The sequence below is a fragment of the Typopeltis vanoorti genome, chromosome 21 (assembly GCF_054136105.1).
Source record: "Typopeltis vanoorti isolate ZY-2024b chromosome 21, IOZ_Tvanoo_1.0, whole genome shotgun sequence".
NCBI classification, from domain to species: Eukaryota; Metazoa; Arthropoda; class Arachnida; order Uropygi; family Thelyphonidae; genus Typopeltis; species Typopeltis vanoorti.
Genome location: NC_143569.1, coordinates 9,928,489 through 9,949,373, shown reverse-complemented (window position 1 = coordinate 9,949,373; position 20,885 = coordinate 9,928,489). Strand labels below are relative to the sequence as shown.

At 37.2% G+C, this 20,885-nt stretch overlaps 1 protein-coding gene across 3 annotated transcripts in view; it reads left to right on the top strand.

Moving 5' to 3' along the window:
- LOC150094613 (diacylglycerol kinase theta-like) overlaps nt 1-20,885 on the top strand; it is a 570,433-nt gene that overhangs the window by 202,198 nt on the left and 347,350 nt on the right. For all 3 annotated transcript variants that reach the window (XM_090411566.1, XM_090411564.1, XM_090411565.1), the window contains one exon: nt 4,566-4,661. In XM_090411566.1, coding sequence (XP_090267692.1) covers nt 4,566-4,661 — 96 coding nt within the window. The remainder of the gene's footprint in view (nt 1-4,565; nt 4,662-20,885) is intronic.

Here is a 20,885-nt window from a genome sequence, read left to right as displayed (position 1 = left end):
GGATTGTTCCAGCATTCAGAAAGAAATCTGAGAGGAAGCCATCTGCTATGATATGAATGAAAGAGGAATCTCCTTTGTGATTGGATTGCAGGAAGGAGACCATAAGCTGTTAGTTGGTTTGATGCCAGATATAATAAAACATCTTAGAAGTACAAGAGCAACCATGTGAATTTTTCCAGACTTTTCTATGGCCTGTGTCTGAAGGTGGGTAAGGTTCGAAAGGAGATTTGCTTTGTAATGAGAATCACAGGTGGTAGTTAATTAACTGATGTGTTGTCAGATAAAGAAGCTGGTCATTAATGACCTTTTACATTACTTTTGAGAGTCCTGAGGTTAATGGAACATAATTGGATGGCTGATTTTTATGTCCTTTCTTTTAGTGTTACACCGTGATCAGCATTCATTTAACACAAATTGTGGACTCTACAACCATGTTATAAATAATTATTTTAATTTCCTTACGTTTTGACCTTCATATTAAGGTCATCATCTGGAGTGTACACATATATATACAGAGAGAAGCTAAATTACATTTCACATAGTATGTTGAAGAGACAATGATTTGATTATTGGTTATCCTACTAGCCTGACCTCTAGGAAAAATAAAATAAAATTACAATAAATAAATTAAATAAATTAACTACATCAAAGCTATATTATATTTAAGACAACATCAGGGAAACATTCTTTTATATAGATAGTTTTGTTACAGTAAAAATGATGTCCTAATTTAACATGACAATTGTTATATTAGATTTAGGATCCTGGATTACCTATGGTCCTATTTATAATTAACTCTTAGGTAGAAAGGTTAAGTGGGTAGCAAGCATATGTGCCTTCCATATGCTTGGGATTTTTAGACCATTATTATTGTTAAGATTAGGGTGATTGATAAGAATATGACAGGCCTCCTTAAATTTATGTTCATACCATGTTTTGGTGTGATGTAAACAACAGGTGTGCTTTTCCAGTCAATTCTATGTAATTCAGGGCATGATCAGAAAGACCAGCTTGACCATAGTTATTATATTTAATGTGTCATTTATGTTCCTTTTTTCTGATAGGAATTGTGCATCCTGTTTCCCCTATATAGGGAAAATTACAGGTGCAATGAATGGTATACTCCAGGGTGGGCCAGCAGAGAGTGGATCCTTGGATGAGTTGAGTAAGTGCTTTAATTTTGCAGGAGGTTTAAAGATAGCTTTAAGATTGTATTTTTGTAGTATTCTGTTTATTTTGTCTGATATCCCTTTATTGTATGGAATGGTTACAGTTTTATTGTAGTCTTGTTTATTTTTGTTTTTTTAAGTGAGGTCTTGTACAGAATTTTGTTGATAGTATTTTGGCTGTAACTTTTTTAGGAAGGTATTGCTGAAAGCTTTTAATTCATCTTTAAGTACTTGTTCATTGGAGCAAATCTTCAAAGCCTTGTTTTTTAGTGTATTAATGACCCCTAGGTTTTGTATTGGGTGGTGGTAGGAGTTTTTGTGTATATATTGGCTGGTATGTGTCGGATTCCAGTTAACAGTAAAGGAAATACTGTCAGAAGGAAGATATATGACAAGTGTATCTAAAAACATGAGTATGTTCTCCTTTTCAATCTCAATTGTGAATTGTATGCATTTGTGTTGTTTGTTTAGGTGACTGAGGAAAGTGTTTAATGTCTGGCAGCCATGGGGCCAGAGAGCGAAAACATCGTCCACGTGTTTTAGCCAGACTTTGGGTTTTAAAGGAGAGGAATCTAGAACACGTTGCTCAAAATATTCCATGTAAAAGTTAGCAGGGGGGGGGGATAATGGTGAGCCCATGGCTCTGCCTTCTTTTTTAAAAAGAACATTGACAATGTTTCAAATATGTTTCACCTCTCTCACATCCTGATAGTAACATGATAATATCATCCCAAAGTAAGATAGACTTCCTGATATCAGTCTTTTCCTCCAATTCTTGTGCAGATGGCCAAAACAAATTGCCTCCTACTATTCCATGAACCACTCAAAGCATTCATCCTCTGCTCTTTCAGCAGAAACATATCAGAAAAATATGCAATAGTCTTGATACCAATATGACTCCTAGCTCAGATGGTATCCTTCAAATTGTGCTAAACCTTGTGCTCCAGAACTAACACCATCCTTTATTGCCTATACAAGCTGTCATATTCATCTGACATCTACAACAACATGGAAACAAGCCTTCATCCATCTATACCTAAAAATGGACATAAAGGACTTTATGTCCTCATAAAACTCACATAAAATACTGTCTGAGGTAGTTGTCCCTCAAAAACTCAAGAAACTCATTTTCTTTACTTCCAGTTGCTATGCCATCTTACCATTCTATATTGCCATAATTAAAATCTCCCATAATGATCACCCGTTGCTTATTTGCTTGGCTAATTTGATCATATATTTCATAGTCACTACCATCCACATTACCAGGTTTGTAACAACATCCAACCAAGTATTTCATTCTATTCACCTCTCTCACATACTATATTGCCTCAAAACCACTGGTGCTATTTCCCTCTTGCATCTCTACTTTGTATAGGCATAACTCTTTCTCTATCATCAATAGCACTCCCCCTCCCTTTTTACACTTTCTATCCTCACGAAACACATCATACCCTTCCCAAGGCAGGATGTCGTACTCATCCAACCACGTCTCACTTATTCCAACAATTTTTGGGTGGTGAATAGACCTGATTGGCCGAGTGGTTAGCATATCTGCTCTCCAGCCAAAAGACTGCGGTTCGAATCCTGCCTTGGGCATGGATGTTTGTGATTGTCTGTGAAAAATACTAGTAGTGGTGGTGGGTGGTAGATGCCGTTGGTGTAGTTGGTGGATTGACCTGTGGAGATGGAGCTGTAGAGTAGGTGCCCTCCCTCGATGCATCTTTGGACTCCTTGGAGGTGTAAATAATAATAATAATAATAATTCTTGCTCTCTGCCTCATCTCACCATTGTCATACCTAGGCAACATTCTTACCACCTTTCCTATCACGCTATTCTCTTTTATCCATCTAAGCAACCTCCTGATATCCAGTCTTACATGTTCTTTGTTAGCAGTCAAGTCATTTGTATCTATTACAACTACCTTTTGCTTGCTTACTTCTCATATTCAATGCCTCAATCACTCTACCCATTCTACCTCCAGTAAAACATACCTTGTGCATCCTCTCATCCAGCACACCTTTAATAATTGAATCACCATACAATGCCACTCACAGGTCTTTCATTATTTATTTTATACCAACATTATTTGTTTTCATCATTTTCACTCTCTTATACATATCTCAAATGTTCTTTACTTCATTCGACATCCATTTCATCTCTTTCCTCATCCTAACCAACTCAGCTTGCGAATCTTGCATCACACTTTTGCTCTCATTCATTCTTTCAAGTTTTCGTACTGTTGAACCTTTCATCAAACTTTCACTTTCATTCATTCTTTTTAATTTTCAAGCTTTCGAACCTTGCTTCACACTTTTTCTTTCATTCATTTTCTTAATTTCATTGCCTTTTGCCACATTCACATCACTTTATTAGTGTCTTTATATGAGTTGCCCAGTCTTGATAATAGTTCAGGCACAAACTTTGTTTGCTTACACTTGGATAAAGGATTAAATCAAGAAAATAATTTCTTGGTAACTTAATTTATAGTATAACAAAATGGAAAAACTTTCAACCACTGTCCTTGGAAACTGTATAACTGTTTGGTTGGAAAGGAGGTGTGAGAGAATTTTTTATTTATTTTTTAATGGAAGAGTGGATCATTGGAATTTATTGTCAGACCTGTGAATGAATTTAAGTTTGTGATGTGACATGCATTACAGAATTCAGCATGAACTTTCAAGAATGACTCATTTGTTTGTTTTTATGGAGGTATGCTATAATAATAATAATAATAATAATAACAATATACAGTATATATGACTTGTACCACTTTACTTACTAACTCTCTTTATTTACACGAGTTTTTGTGTAATTTTTGCTGTTTTTTTTATATTCAGATTTTGAGAAGCATAACTGTTTTAAATTGATTTAAAACAAGGTTTCTCTGGTTCACATGAAAGTTGCTTTTTTTTTTATATATCATTCATAACAATTTTAAGAACAGTCATTTGGCACTAATTTAGAAGTTTTTCTAATCTGGTTTATTAATTGAAATTGAATTAATAATTAAAAATTTGCTTTATGATTATCAAGTACAATATAGGATACTAAGCAAACTGCATGAAATTTCTTTTGAGTCCTTTTTTGATTAAATTTATAGTGCTTGTTGACTGATAATTATTCACATGACACTTTAAATCAAGAAAATAATTTCTTGATTTATTGGCTTAGCACTTGATCTGCCATTTTGATTTTTTGTTATTCTTTTTTTTTTTTTCTTCTTAATATTGCTGCTAAGCTCTATGACATTATTAGATATAATGTTATACTCTTTGTTATTGGAAACTAATTACTGGAAAATATATTAGAAATGACTAAATTGCAGCTTTAAGTAATTGAGTTGAATAAATGAACCATGCCTAGTTTTGATGAAATATTGATATTTTTGATTTCAGCAAGAAGTATATCAGAAGAATTTTCCTCCATTACTGATTTGAAGACTAAAGAGTTTGATGAATATCTTTCACAAAAGGAGAAGGATAGAGATGAAGGTAATGTTGAATTTGAAAATTATGATTTGTCATTTTATTCATATTGCAACTGAGGAATGGGAATGTGTGCATTGAACACAGGCAGTTGAAAGTACTGGATACTTGAGTGTTACTGTCTTTGCTTTAGTAGCAGCAGAAGTTGTGACATGAAAATGTGTGTGTGCTGACATTTAGATAAAAGTAGTGTGTTTGAGGGGGAAAAAGAATGGAAAAAAGGAGTTGATGGTTTGACTATCGACTCCTTTTTTCCAATTTTCCATGCAGAGGAAGATGTTTTGATGGATGGCTATAACTGCATGAGTGAACGTTGGATGAAAGTAGGGTGTAATCATCGAGAAAGAAATAGAGGTGTTGAGAAAGGAAATCAAAGGCATGAACACTGAATTTAGGAGAGTGTCTGTAGAGATTATGCGACTTGCAAGAATACATATGAGAGAAAGGTATGACAGTGAGAGATAGAGCAAAAGCAAGAAAAAATGGTGAGAGAATGAGAGAAATAGGAAGAGAGAGGAAATGAAAAGAAGTTGGGAGAGGTGTATGGGTACAATGGATAGTAGATGAAAGGAAGGAGGAAAAGTGAGAGAGCGAGTGTGGAAATGGGAAGAGTTAGGGATATTACTGAGAAAAGAATGAATGGAGCTGTGAGGAATGTGATATATGGAGATTTGATGATTTGGGATCTGCAGAGTAGATTGATAGAGGAGTGCTTGCCTGGAGGAAAATATAGTGTACCAATGACAATGAAGCAGAGTGAGAATATGGATGGAACAATAGTGATGGTTGGTAGGAATGACCTGATAGGCAGTGAATTGGGTGTGTGTTGACTAGGTAACTTAATAAAAAGCTGAGGAGAAGAGCATTAATAATGAATGAGATGACAGTGAGAATGTATAGGAACATTAAAGTCTGGAACATATGGATGCTTGAAGTACATTTGATAGCAAAAAAAGTGAGCTTGGAAATTAGAGTTGCCAGTTCAAAGATAGCAGGGATGGTCTTATGTGGGGACAGTGTCTTGGAGGATGAGAGAGAGTCTATAGTATATTGCAAAGCCAAGTGGAGCTGTGGAGAGTAATAATAGTAATAGGAATATTTGACGGTGCGTTCATTTTCTCTATACTAATGTCAGGAGTATTAGGAATAAAGAAAATGAGTGTGTGTGGCATTGACAGACTTAGTATATCCAAAGGTTATGAGTATCAGTTAAAACATGGTTGAAAGAGAAGACAGGGATAGAAAATTTTCTATCCTGACAGGGATAGAAAATTTGAGAGATATAGCATATTTCTGCAGGATAAGGAAGGTAAATGGGGTGATAAAGTGTTATTTATAGTAAGGGATGAGGTGTGCCCGGGATAGAGAATTGGGAGGGAAATGATACTGATGGCTTTGAGAGTATATGGTGTGAGATAGAGGTGGAAAGGACAGGATATTTAGTGGGGGTTGCTGTAGGCTGGGAAATATAGAACATAATTACCAAGAAATATTTAAGCAAATTAGTTTGTCAAGTACAAATTAGTGGTCATTTTGCACTTGACAGGCTTTACATTGCTTACTTTAACTGTAGCAATATAAAGTGGGCAGAGGAAAGAGCATTCAGTAATAAGCAAAAATTTTTTCTAGAATACTCTTAGCCAACATGTGATGGAGGGAACACAAGGATCAAGAGTTTTGATTTAGTCATAGCATCAGAGGATCTGATCGTGACTGAGATATCATATTTGTCCACAACTGTGAAAGTAACTATTTAATCCTGACTTGAAGAATGAATAGACAAGGTGAGGTAACAAGAAGGAAAGAATTTATATGTAATTATAAAATACATGATTATAATTGACTTGGAAATTAGCTTTGGACAGTACTATGGATAGGAGAATTGGAAGGAAGAGAGGGCAGTAAGGCATGTCAGTTACTTAAGAAACAGTTATTAGCAGCAGTGTCAAATTGCATACTTTGGTGATAAAGATAAATGGTCTGAGTCAACTGGGGAGACTGTGCTGCATGGGAGAGTAACTACTGCAGTGAACAGAAAATCAAAGGAGGTGATAGGTGATGTAGAAGAGCATGAGAGTAGGCTAGAAGAGCATGAGAGTAGGCTAGAAGAGAACTGAAGAAGCATGAATGCAGAGATGCGTAGTGTGAGCTAGGAAAGTGAAAGAATAGGAAAACAAGACAGGCAGGGAACCAGGTGGACAGAGAGAGATACTGCATGAGAAGACTGGATACTGGAAGCATACAGGGATGTGTGAGCAGACAAGAAAGAAATTGAGTGGGCTGGGATATAAGGGGAACATTTGTATCTGGAGAAAATTATGGGATAGGTGGTGATAGAAAGGAAAAGAACTACTTATCAGATATGGAGTTACATCTGATAATTAGTATCAGCAGGACTTCTTATAGACTCAGAAATGAACTACTGTGTTTGTTTATAAGTGCCTGAACTATGAGAAATAAGGGAAATGAAATTGTTGCATTTAGTGAAATTTTGGTGAAATAGCATTCACCTCAAAACTGGCAGAATAAGTGAGACATAGTTGGATGAGCAGAATTCTGATGGGAATAGAGATGGAGGGGGATATGTTATATTTCATGAAGATAGAAAGAACAGAAAAGAAGGGAGAGTACTATTAATGACAGCAGAAGAGTTATGCTCATGCAAGGTGAAGATGGAAAGGGGGAAATAACAGTAGGGCTTTTGAGGCAATATGGTGTGAGATAGAGGTATATGAGATAGAAGCGTACAGGATGCAGTATTTAGTTGGGTGTTGCTACAGGCCCGGCAGTGTGGAAAGTATTGACAAGGAAATGTATAGGCATATTAGTCTAGAAAATAAGAAGAGATGATCTTTTTGAGTGATTTTAATAATGGTAATATAGACTAGAGTAAAAAGTTGGTATCTGGAAGAAAAAAGAATGGATTTCCGAAGCTTTTGAAGGGAAACCATCATAGGCAGTACATAACAGAGGGGACACATGAGATCTTGGATCTGATAATTTCACCAAATGTTATTACAAATAAAGTGTCCAATCTTCCTGCAGTTGGTGAGAGTGACATAATATGAAGTTATTAATTAAGGGGTGGCCAGCCATACGAGGACTTCTACGAGGAAGGGATATATGGAACTGTAAGGCTGCTGATTATGAAAAGCTCAGGAGACAGCTTGTAGACCTATCATGGAAAGAATGATTGCACAAAGATGATATTGGCCTGGTGACAGTGATAGTAATCACAGCAGTGGATATAGTTGAGATATTAAATGAGAATTTCATAAAGGTATTTCATCCTCATGAATATGACATCATATAGAGCTTCAGGTGCAGTGAGAAAGGAGAAGGGACTAATAGTAAGTGAACAGGAGGTATATGTGGAATTAAATAAATTAGATGTCAATAAGGCAGTAGGTTTTGACGATATATCACTGTATATTGGGGAAATGTTCGAGGGAGTTAACATCTGTTTGCCATGAATCTAAAACTGGGTATTGACAGACAAGTCAAAAGAAGGCAAAATTGCTCTGCTTCATAAGGGAGATGATAAGACTAAAACTTCAAATTATAGGTCAATCTCAATGTAGGCAACATCAGAGGATCTGTTGTTTTCATCCATAAATGCATAGGGCAATGGTTAGGCATATACTGTTGTATTATTTATATTTTCATGGATTGCCACATGACAGGTTGGTAATTAAATTGGGACAGATGGGGTTAGATAAGTAACTGGTGCATTGGATTGGAGAATAGCTATCTGATAGGTATCAGCAAGTTGTGCATAGGAGTTGGGGAATATTCCAAATGATGAAAGTCACTAGTAATATTCCTAGTGTTCTGTTTTGGGGTCCTTACTGTTTAGCTTGTATGCTAATGATATTCCAAACTTTGCAATTGATGCAAGGTTCAGAAGATCTGTTAGAAGTAGAGTGATTGTTGTGGCTTAACAAGAGGACTTGAATAAACTGAGTGAGTGGACAAGCGAGTAGGATTACCAGATTATTTTGAAAAATTGTAGGGTTTTAAAATTTGGGAGCGCATGATGGATATTATTATTATTATTATTATTATAATATGACACCTCCAAGGAATCTGAAGACTCATTGAGGAAGGGCACCTACTCTGCAACTCTTCGTCTCCACCACTGGAATGGTGGTGGTGGAGATGGACTCCATCCATCAACTACAGTGAACTGCTACTACCATTGTCACCAACACTATCCTATCTACTGCCCACCACTGCCACTAGTATTTTTTGTCTGTAAATTGCGTGTGTTCTCAAGGTCGATTTATCTGTATGTGGGATGAAAAGCACGAGAAACTCGTGCTTTTCATCCCATGCAAATGAGATTGTTGGCCAATCTCAGACTGAGTATGAGATTGGCCAACTCATCTTCAATTGAAAAACACCCATATAAACATTCCTTTCATCACAATGAGAATTGAACTTAGGCCTTTCCTAACTGAAGGGTGCAACATACTGTTGTCCTAATTGTGCTACGGAGGTGCTTAAAATGAGATACTGTTAAAAGTGCAGAAGTACCTCTCCAAAAACTGAGTGAACTAAAGATCACTTTAAATGTCACATAGTGACCCAAAAGGATCACTCCTAAATTCGACAAACTCTCATTGGTGGCTCTACTCAGTGACAAGCAAAAATTTACCACCAAGCAGAACTGCTCTACTCTCCTAAATCAAGTCCAAAGATAAAGATTATTAAAATGTCATCAATGAGAACCAGATATATACAATCGATGGGAATAGATATATCTTGGAAGAGGTGGAGGAAATAAGAGATCTAGGGATGATAGTGGATAAGGATTTCAAATTTAGGAATATATTGCTAAAATCTTGAGAACATCACAACAGATATTATGGTAATGATATGAAGGACACTAATGTGTAGAGGTAAGGAGGTTATAAGACCTTAATCAGGCCACATAGATCACCTGCACTGATATGATCACCAATTTTTAGAAGGATGAGAAGATATTGGAAAGGTTCCAGAAATGATTGACTAAGGTGGTTTCTTGAAATGTTATGTATGAAGAAAGATTAAGGGAATGCAGCTTGCAGAGTAGATAGGGAAACAATGGGGATATGATTTAGACATATGGCATGAATGAGATATATGGTAATGCATCTGCTGGAAACTTCCCAGTTAGCTTTCAAATAATCCTGCTACTGCTTACTCTAACTGGTCAGGTCCCTCACTTAACATTTTCCCATCAACTCTGCCAAGAAAGGGAACCAAACAAATGCTACCATGAATACCATTGAAAAATATCTCCCATAAAAAATTAAAAAAAAAAAGATATAACAAAGAAATGAGAAAAACAACAACAAAAATATGCCCAACAAACCAAAATAGCACAAGAATTTCATTCAATAAAAAATACTTCCACATCCATTTCAGGAACATCTGTAACATCAATACACATGCTGGCCACTGAATTAGAAACTTTTATGTAGATATATTAAACGTCACTTATGCAGCATATATGCAAAATACTTGGTCATGTGCATCATCACATATTCTGGGCAACCATATAAGAATGCTGGTCAGAATCAACAATAGTGTTGATCACAATGGAAAAACAAAGGGCTTATTGCTGCCTGTCTGGCTGTAGCCATGATTTCAAAACAGCAGAGCTGATTGGTTTCTCAAAAGATGAGATATCCCAGGTGTTAAATCAGTGGAAAAACAACCCAAATTTCTTGTTTAAGAGGTGTAACTGTGGTCCTAAGGGAGTCTGTCAGGAACAAATTGCCATCATCTGAGAGGCTTGTATCAACAAACAGAACTTCCTGTGTGCAGCAATTGACTGAAGCATTTAATGAAGGCTGTTCCAAAAAAACCCTGCTGTCCATGCCCAAGACTGGCTAACTTGGCTATGGATCTTCCTTAGCCATAGCCAAGTTAGCTAGTCTTGGGCGTGGACAGCAGGGTTTTTTCTCCAGTTTATTCTGGGGTTTTTCATCCCACAAAGCAGGCAAACTGGCCTTGAGAACTCAACACTACAGGCCATAGGATACACCGGGACATAAGGCTGACCACCTTATCCTGTAAACGGAGTGAGGTCTGATGATCAATGGACCCTCGACACCGCAAGGTAAAAGAGGGTATAAGGAAGATGATGATGATGATGATGTTCCTGACTTATATTTCACTGAACTATGCACAGGAAATTGAAGAGAATTGATATTGTCAGCCATATGCCTTTATGGAAACTACTAATTTCTTCTAAGAACCAGAAATTTCATCTACAGTGGTGTTAGGAACACCATTATGACACTGGAAGACTGGAAAAAATTCATGTGGTCCGACAATTCATGATACACCTTGTTCTGTAATGATGATAGGCAGTAAGTTTGGCAGGAGTCCTTTGAAGCAATGAACCCAGCTTGTCTCGTAAACACAATTCAAGGTTCTGGAGGTGATGTCATGGTGTAGGGCATGTTCTGTTTGTATGGAACAGGTTCCCTGATATTGCTAGAAGGTTGGGTGTCCTCGAAGGAATATCTGAACATTGTTGCTGATCAAATCCATCCTGCAATGTTGACTTTTTATCCAGAAAGTGATGGTTGTTTCATGAACAACAATGCTACTGTCTATTGCACAAGATTCTTTCAGCAGTGGTTGACATGACAAAAACTTCCACCATCTTTCCTGCCACCACAAAACCTGGGTCTGAACCCATTAAGAATATATGGGACATGTCAAAAAAACAAATTCGGAGCAAAGTCCTCTTCCATCAAATCTGAGCCAGTTAAAAGATTGTCTGGTGAATTACTGGTATGTTATAGACGTAGATGCAATCCAACACCTTGTGGAATATATGCCAAACTGTATACATGCTGTAATTTGGACTAAAAGAAGTTGAACACAGTATTAAATAAAAGTATACAAACATTAATGATACACACACACACACACACACACACACACACACACACACACACACACACACACACACACACACACACACACACACACACACACACACACACCACTACTTACAGGCATCAAAATCCTTAACCGAATCTCAGTTTGCATTCCCTGCAACTCAGTCCATCTCAGTTATCCGAACATCTCACATGATGCATTGCACACAAAAAAAAAAAGGAAGGAACAAGTGGTAAATCAATCATCCCTTGCTAAAGGCATGAAACTTGAATCCCTGCATTTTGATATCCTCTGTCTCAAGATTTCCACACCTCATGTTATAGCTTTCGTTTGCTGTTTTACCACCCACTTTATTCAGACAACCGTGTTGCCAATTTTGACTACTTACTTCTGAAAGTTATTTCATAGAATAATTATCCAAATTGTGAGATTATCTTCTTAAGCGACATTAATATTCATAACACAAACTGGCTAACCTTCTCTAACTTCACAGAGCAAGCTGGAAAGGAAGCCAAATTTGCTATCAGTCATGATCTAATAGAAATAGTTAACCTACTGACCAGAATACCATACAAGCCTCATCATTTCTTTCAACATTATAAAATTTTGTTAACTAGCTCCCTCCTAATACCAAATAGATACCTACTTGTCTCTTGGAAACTCTGGCTATAATCTTATTCATGTCTCCTTTTCCACAGATTGATTTCCTCCACACACCAATCTTACCTCATACCCTATTGCACTATAACAGTGCCACTTGGAATGATCTCCTGGATTTCTGCACCTCTTTTCTATGGTCAGTTCCTAATCCCAATACCTGCTCTGAACTACTAACTAAAATAATCCTAACTAGAATAAGGGCCTTCATTCTCCATTTTGCTGCAATCCCCTCCAACCTTTATCCAAACTTGGTTCTATAAACATTTTGCCTCTGCAGTTCATGATAAAAATACAGCATATGTTATTATTATTATTGCACAGGAACCTCCATGGTGTCCTAGTTTGGGAGACCCAAACTATCAATGCAATATCTGTCGTACCTCTCCTTGAAACAATTAACAGGCAAAGCACTCGCAGCCGGCTCAGGCAACCCATTCCATTCATTCACCCTTGATAACCACACTCTCTCTTAACTTCCAGGGATGACCTCTTGCTCCCACTCTTAGATCTTAGAGGGAAACTTTACATAGGTGCATGGAATGTAGGTCTACAGATGGGTATTCTTGATATTGTCTGTAAAGAGATGGAGAGGTATAAAATTGACATTGTGGGAATAACAGAAACCAGATGGAATGGAGAAGATCACTTCAAAAGACAGGATGGTAAGCTAATTGTTTATTCAGGAGGTGACTCAAAGCATCATGGCATAGCTGTGATACTGACACAGACAAGAGCCCTTCTTGGTTATAATCCCTTTAATGACAGGATACATTCTATTAGACTTAAGGCTCATTCTACCAAATGTGCCAATTGTGTAGTTTATGTACTACACACAGATAGGCCTGATGAAGAGAGTGAGGAATTCTTTGAAAACCTACAGATTATGTTGGACTTATGGGACTTTAATGCAATAGTGGGAAAAAGTATGACAGTTAGGTCTGAGTGTGGCATGTTTGGGTGAATGTAACAACCATGGTAAAAGACTGTTGGAATTTGCCCATGCTAACAGATTAGTTATTACCAGTACCTGCTTACAGAAACCCACAATGTACCTACAGTTAAACATTTAACATTGATAGCTCAAGGAACCAGATTGATCACATCATGAATCTTTAATGGTGCAAGACAAGCATCTCTGATGTGCATACTTGATCTGAAGCAAACCGTGGTATAGATCAGTGCTTCCCAAACTGTGGGCCGCGGCTCCCTTGGGGGCCGTAGGTTTTGTTGAGGGGAGCCGTGAAATAATGAAAACAAATTTAAAATGTTTTAAGACTAAGTAGATTTTTTTTATTTTAAAAGAAACATATTTAACTTTTTATTATTTCTTTTTTGTTATTTTTTATATTTTAATGGAAAAATTCACACATTGGTGTTGGTTCACAAACTTTGCTTCCTGCATATTTCGGCGCTTAATGAATATGAGTAAATATTGCTTATTCATATGTTTCATTTCAAAGCAGTGGTTAATTGTATTTACTTCGAATGCTCTCCAGGGAAGCTCCAAATCTTCCTGTTCCTTTCATCAGGCGTTCGTAATCAGGGACTGTTGATATTGACTTTATATACATATCAAAACTCGTTTTATATCATCACTGTCATCCGAGCTAGTTTTCTGTTACCAATAAAAGTTTCGCATATACTTCACACATGAAAAAAAGCTTAAACAAGTTCATGTGGGGAGATAGTAACTCGCTTGCAGTGGTAAACAACATGCCCTCCCTAACAGCCACTATACTGAAGAGGCAATAAAAACAAGTACTTTTATTATGCCAGTGAATAAGGTATGAGGAGTCTGTGTAATATATTTCTCAACAAATAGTGCAATAAAAACAAGTACTTTTATTATGCCAGTGAATAAGGTATGAGGAGTCTGTGTAATATATTTCTCAACAAATAGTGCAATTAGAGACAACCGGGATAAAAACACTAATTAATGAATCACATGACCCCTCATACAGAAACTATGCTGTATAGACTGAAACAAAACCATATATTGCATGGGCAAACACAGTATCTAACTAAAAACAATTGTTATTAATTAGATGTGTGTGAGTTCGATTTCCCAAGGCAACAATAAAATTCAACCGAACGTGTTAAAATTCATAAAAGTGTTAAAACTAAGTAATATATATATAAATAATGAATGTTATGGTAGTTTCACATATGGAATTCGGTTGAAGAGTTTAGGATTTCAACTCAATTGTTAGCTATGCTTTTATCTTTGGGTTGCGCGATCTTTTGTTAATACCGCACCAATCATATGCACGTTTTAATAACCTGCCTTTGCTGTCTGTTTCGCGTTAGGCTTAATTACCGTAAAGGGAGAAAAGTCACAAAAGAGAAAAATGTTCCTGGTCCAGGGATTCCCTTATTCAGGTGATATTCACTAATTTCATATTATCAGTCTGTGGTGTGCCAGTATCGGTAAGTGGTGATATTATTTGATCTATTCCAGATCAAATAATATCACCTTGATATCATCTCTAACCCTGAGATGGATAAGTGGCTGATTAAAAAAAAAAAAAAATCCCGCGAACAATCAGAAGAAGCAGAAACAGACTCAAAAAAAAGGACAGTATTTCATATTTTACCAGAACAGCCCGTATCGTCTTCAGAACCAAACGGTAAGAGGCAAAAAATGTAATATATGCATTTGATTTTTGCAATATTCGCTGTGTATGTTTTGTATTGAATATAAATATAATAAATATTATAATAATATATCTCTCTATTACGATTTTTTTCGAGGGGGGCCGTGAATGAAATATTTTAATTTTTGCAAAGGGGGCCCTGATATCCAGAAGTTTGGGAAGCACTGGTATAGATGATCAGCTATTAAGAGCCAAAATAAGACTAAGGCTACAAAACCTTTCAAGTCAGGCATATCCCAGTAGACTGGATGTTTGAGTAATCCTTAGTGTGTTCACAGAAGAAACATCAACTCTATTGGATGATTTTTTGGAGACTAATGAGAAGAACTTACCTGAAATGTTTGGGGAAGTAGTCAAAGTTATAATACAGCATACAGCCAAGAAGTCTCTGCCCAATTAGAAGACCAAGAGACCCATTTATATCAGATTCAACATGGGATCTAATCGAAAGAAGGTGATTGGAGAACAAATAGACACAGAGACTGAAGAATATAAGAGATAACATAGAGAAGTAAGAAGACCCATCAGGCAGAACAAGGAAAAATTTTATACTAATAAATGTGAAGAGATAAAGTTCCAGATGAGGAGGCACATTCATAAAAGGATGTTTCATTTAGTTTTTGACCTAAAACACAAGTTTAAGCTCAAATTGAATGTCATCAAAGACAGGAATTAAGCAGTACTAACAGAAGGACTGGAAATCAAAAACAGATGGAAAGAATACTGTGAGGAATTGTACAGCAGAGAGGATAAGGAAAATTAGGAGGCGTCCTCCCACCAGGAAAATTTTGATTTGGAACTTCCTCCACTTCAGCACGAGGTTGAAATAGCAGTTAAACAGCTTAATAGCAATAGGGCTTCACGAGAAAATAGTCAAGAGGAGAATACAGGAATGGATAGATGAAAATGGGATACTGTATGGGGGACAGCATGGTTTTGTGAAGGATAGATCATGCCTCAGTAACTTGCTCACGTTTTATAACACAGTGATGGCTGAACTGGATAAGGGTAATGGGTTTACAGTGATCCTACTGAACCTTCCTAAGGCCTTTGACAGGATACCACATGGAATTCTAATCATTAAACTGCAGCATATGGCAATGGATATAGGGTTGGTGAGATGGATAGGAGGGTGGTCGATGGAGCGATATCAGAGAGTGACTTATTCAGGAGTACAGTCCAAAAGACGGCCTGTGACTAGTGGTGTGCTGCAGAGTTCTGTTCTTGGACCACTACTGTTTAATTTGTTCAACGATATAGGAAAACGGATCTGAGAGGAAGTGTTCATTTGTTTGCTGATTATGCAAAGTTGGGCAGAGCAATAGTGAATGCACAGAATATCGAAATTTTGCTGGATGATTTGGATAGTTTGGAGAACTAGGCTAAGGTGAATGGATGTCAATTTAATATGGCAAAATGTAAGGTTATGCATTTTAGGGTGAAAAGATTAGCAGCAGTATACCACATTGGTGGAACTGTACTCCAGGAGATTGTGAGGCCAGGGATTTGGGAGTGTTGTTGGATAGGGAGTTGAAATTTAGGGAACACATCACAAAAGTGGCTAAATCAGCTCATCAAATCACTTGGTTGCTGAAAAATACTTTGACGAGCAGAGACAAGCAGGTTATTGTTCCTCCGTATCGAGCCTTGATAAGACCCCATCTAAACTACTGTGCCAAGATATGGGTGCCTGGGTTTCTTCTTGATGGGGAGGAGGTGGAGAGGATCCAGAGATGAGTGACCAAGATGATAGCAGGTCTATCGAATGAACCTTATGAGAACAGGTTGAAGATTTGTGGGCTGCAGAAATTGGTTGATAGGCAGAAAAGAGGTGATATGATTGAGACATTCAAATTACTGAAGGGTTTCTATAAGATTAATTCAGAAGATATTTTTGAGAATAGGACTGGTGGTGGGAGGACTAGGGGGCCATCCATGGAAGCTGGGCAAGAGTGTGGTTAGCAAGAGTGTTAGAGCTTGGATTTTTATTTGGAGAGTGGTGAATGAGCGGAATAAGCTTCCAGAGTCTGTTGTCATTGCCATGACTGTAAATGAGTTCAAGGCGAAGTATGATAGATACTGTGTGAGTGTTGAATAGTTGTTCTTGACATGACATTAGGGCCTTCCTCAATGAGTCTAAGGACTCCTTGGAGTTGCCTATACTACTACTACTACTACTACTACTACTACTAATAATAATAATAATAATAACTTGTACTGTGAGCAAGAAGCCATGGTAAGAAGAGGTGTTGGATTAACTGATTGACTTCAGGTTGGTAAGGGAGTTAGGCAAGGATGCCAACTTTCTTCTCACCTGTGTAGTATCTGTGCTGAGGACATCATTCATGTAGCACTAGATAAGCTAAGACAGGAATTAGGATAGGTGGTCAGTTGATCAGTAATCTAAGGTGTACTCATGATACAGTGCACCTTAGATTACAAATCTAAGGTTCACTGCATATTTTGCAAAGTTAATAAGATCAGATCTTTCATGATCTTTAATGATCATGAAAGATCTTATTAAAAGAATTGTTCTCTGTTAAATTAAAGTCCTCTTTTATTACTGATCTTATTAAAGATCATGAAATGATCTTTAATAAGATCAGAAATAACAGAAGATTTCAGCTGAATCCTAGCAATACAAAGATTATGATTCTGAAAGTAAATACAGAACAGACAGGGAAGCTCCTGAGAAGCAACTTTACCTTAATGGAAAAAGTATTGAGGAAGTCATGAAGTTTGAGTACCTTGAATCCATTATTAAAGTGAAGAATTGCTGTTCAGATGTCAGAAGAAGATTAGGAATAACTAAAATAACAGTCAGAGACTTGTCTAAAATCCGGAAGGAGGGATCAATCTCCACAGGAACAAAGTTGAGGATTTTGTATGCAGCTGTTTTTCTAACAACAACTTATGGATGTGAAACTTGGAACCTAAGGAACTTTGATAAGAAAAGGATAGCTGCTTTTGAGATGTGGTGTTACAGAAGACTGTTGAGGATACCATTTACTGAAAGGCAGATAAAGGGATGGGTGCTTGAAAGGATCGGTTTAACTTCAAGGCTCCTTAAGCATATCAATAGAAAAAAGTTGAAATACTTTGGATACATTGAAAGGATGGAAGGAGGACTTCTTAAAACAGTACTAGAAGATAAAGTTCCTGGAAAAAGAGGAAGAGGTACACCGTGTGTGAGATGGATGGGTGGTTTGTCTGGAGTGACTGATCTTCAGAGAGTTGAAACCTCCTGGTGACTGGTGTGGCACATCACTGAGCATCTGAGTGACATCTGATGATATCCAGCAATTAGATAGATGGACCATTGTCGCATTGCTTTCACCTCAGTATCCAGTACTCTCAAAAGGATTGAAGAAGATCATCAAACCAGTTTCTTTACTACTTAGAGATCCATTAGTTAATTAGTAATCACCAATATGGCTTTTGCTATTCTTGTTCTGCAGCAGATCTCCGTACTAACCTTATCCACCTTTGGATACATGTCATGGGAAAATTTGGAAAAACCCATGTGGTTGTTCTTGATGTACCAAAGGTGTTTGATTTTGTTTAACATTGAGGTATTCTCACCAAGCTATCATCTTATGGTCTCCTTCCTTCACTTTGTGATTAGATTGCCAGCTTTCTCTCTGATCATTCTCTGCATGTTATAGTAAATAGCTTCCTCTCAACATATATCTTTATCAATGCTGAAGTACCCTGTGGTTCTCCAGGGTACTCCAGTATTGATAAGGAAATATGTTTTGTTCATTTGTAGATTGCAGAGTATATACATTAGCAAAAAGGAATGTAATGCACTCTCTATAGCAGAACTGGGAATGGGATTATAGTCAACTGGAAAAGGTTATTAAAAGAATAAAATTAGTAAAAATTATTAGAAATTATGACCAACTGAAGAGTATACCGAGTTCAGTGGAATGGGATCGGTTGCTGGATGGAAAGAATATCGACAGTGCATGGGAAGCATTTCAACAATACTTAAATGATGCGATATCAGAATGTGTCCCGAGAGTTCGAAGAATAAATAGAGTAGGAGTCAAATGGATGTGTAATCTTTTTAAGCAAGAGATTCGTAAGAAAAGGACGATGTGGAAGGAATACCGTTTGCATAAGGATGATGTCTATTATGAACATTATAAGCAGCAGGCTAGAATAGTCACAACCATTGTACAGAAAGCAAAGTCTGATTATGAAAAGAAACTGGCTCTGCGTGCTAAAGACAACCCCCAAGAATTCTATCGATATGCTGCAAGTAAAAGAAAGAATGAATATGAAAGAATAACTCTTCTAAATCCAGATGGCATGAGGGTAACAGATGCAGAAGAGGTTGTTCAGTTAATGAGTGCCCATTTTGTTAAAAGCTATCAACCTGGTGAACACAACATTCAGCTCACTGTTACCTCTTCACTAGATGAAGAGGTAACAGTTGCACAAATTGAAACTGAATAAGAATTCAGCAATAGAGACTGATGGAATATCATCATGTGTGCTAAAAGAGTGTTCAGCTGAACTGGCCATTCCTTTGACCAGGTTGTTTAATATGAGTCACAGAACAGGGAAGATTTTGCAGGAATGGAAGAAATGTATGGTAATTCCATTGCACAAGGGTGGTGTGAAGACCGATGAATATACAACTATCGACCAATTAGTATCTCAGTTGGTAAAGATTTTGGAAAAATTGGTTAGGGCCCACATTCAGAAATGAACAACATGGGTTTACTAAAGGAAGGTCATGTTTTAGCAACTTGCTCACATTCTATAACAATGTTACCATTGAACTAGACAAGGGGAATGGATACACCATGATGCTTTTGGATTTCGCTAAGGCTTTTGACAGAATACAGCATGGCAGACTGCTGCATAAATTGGAGAAAATGGGTTTGGGTAATACAATATTAGCATGGATAAGAGGATGGCTGACTGACAGATATCAAAAAGTAGATATGGGAGGAGCATGGGGCAACTCCGAGGTTTACCAGTGCCACCATCTCTTTACATGACGTATGGAGTGTAGATACATAGTTATAAAGACTTGGGCTTATGCAGAAGGATATAAAAGATTTTTCCTTGAGGGCCCTACAGGGGCACACTGGTGCATAGTTGCCACCAGAGAATGACTACAATGATAACTAGAGCATACATAGGGTAAAATACTTGTAAAGGCTTATTCCTATATCAAGTCTGGACGTGATCTAAGGGTAGTACTGCCCATAATCAGTACAACAATTAAAAAAATAACAAGTGGTGTACCACAAGGATCAGTGCTTGGTCCACTGTTATTCAATCTGTACATTAATGATATTGGGAAGGATTTGGCAAACGACATACAGTTATTTGCTGATGATGCAAAGATAGGTAGGGTAATCAGGAATGCTGCTGATATGCAGTCTTTGCTGAATGATTCGAATAGGCTGGAATTGTGGGCATGGGAAAATGGGTGTTAGTTCAATGTCAGTAAATGTAAAGTCATTCACTTCAGCATGATTAGATATCCAATGTCATGTTATATTGGTAGGATTAGGCTAGAAGAAAGTGATGAGGCTAGGGATCTTGGAGTATTAATAGATAGGAAGTTGAAGTTTAGGGGCCATGTGATAAAGATTGCAAATACAACTGAAAAGATAATTGCAATGCTGAAACGAACGTTCACATGTAAAGATAAGGATGTTATTTTGCCTCTTTACGAGACCTTGATAAGACCTCACTTGGACTATTGTGCGCAGGTCTGGTTTCCGTTGTGATTCTGATATATTGGAGAGAGTACAAAGAAGAGTGTTAAAAATGATATCAGGATTGTGGAATACTGATTATGAAGACAGATTGAGAATTTGTAGACTGCAGACACTAACAAACAGGAGAAAGAGGGGTGATATGATTGAGACTTATAAACTTCTGAAAGGGTCATACACGATATCAATTGATGGAATTTTTCAGTTCATGGAGGGTGGGGAAAGGACGTGAGGGCATCCTTGGAAGCTGAGAATGAAAGCTGCCAAGAAGGGTG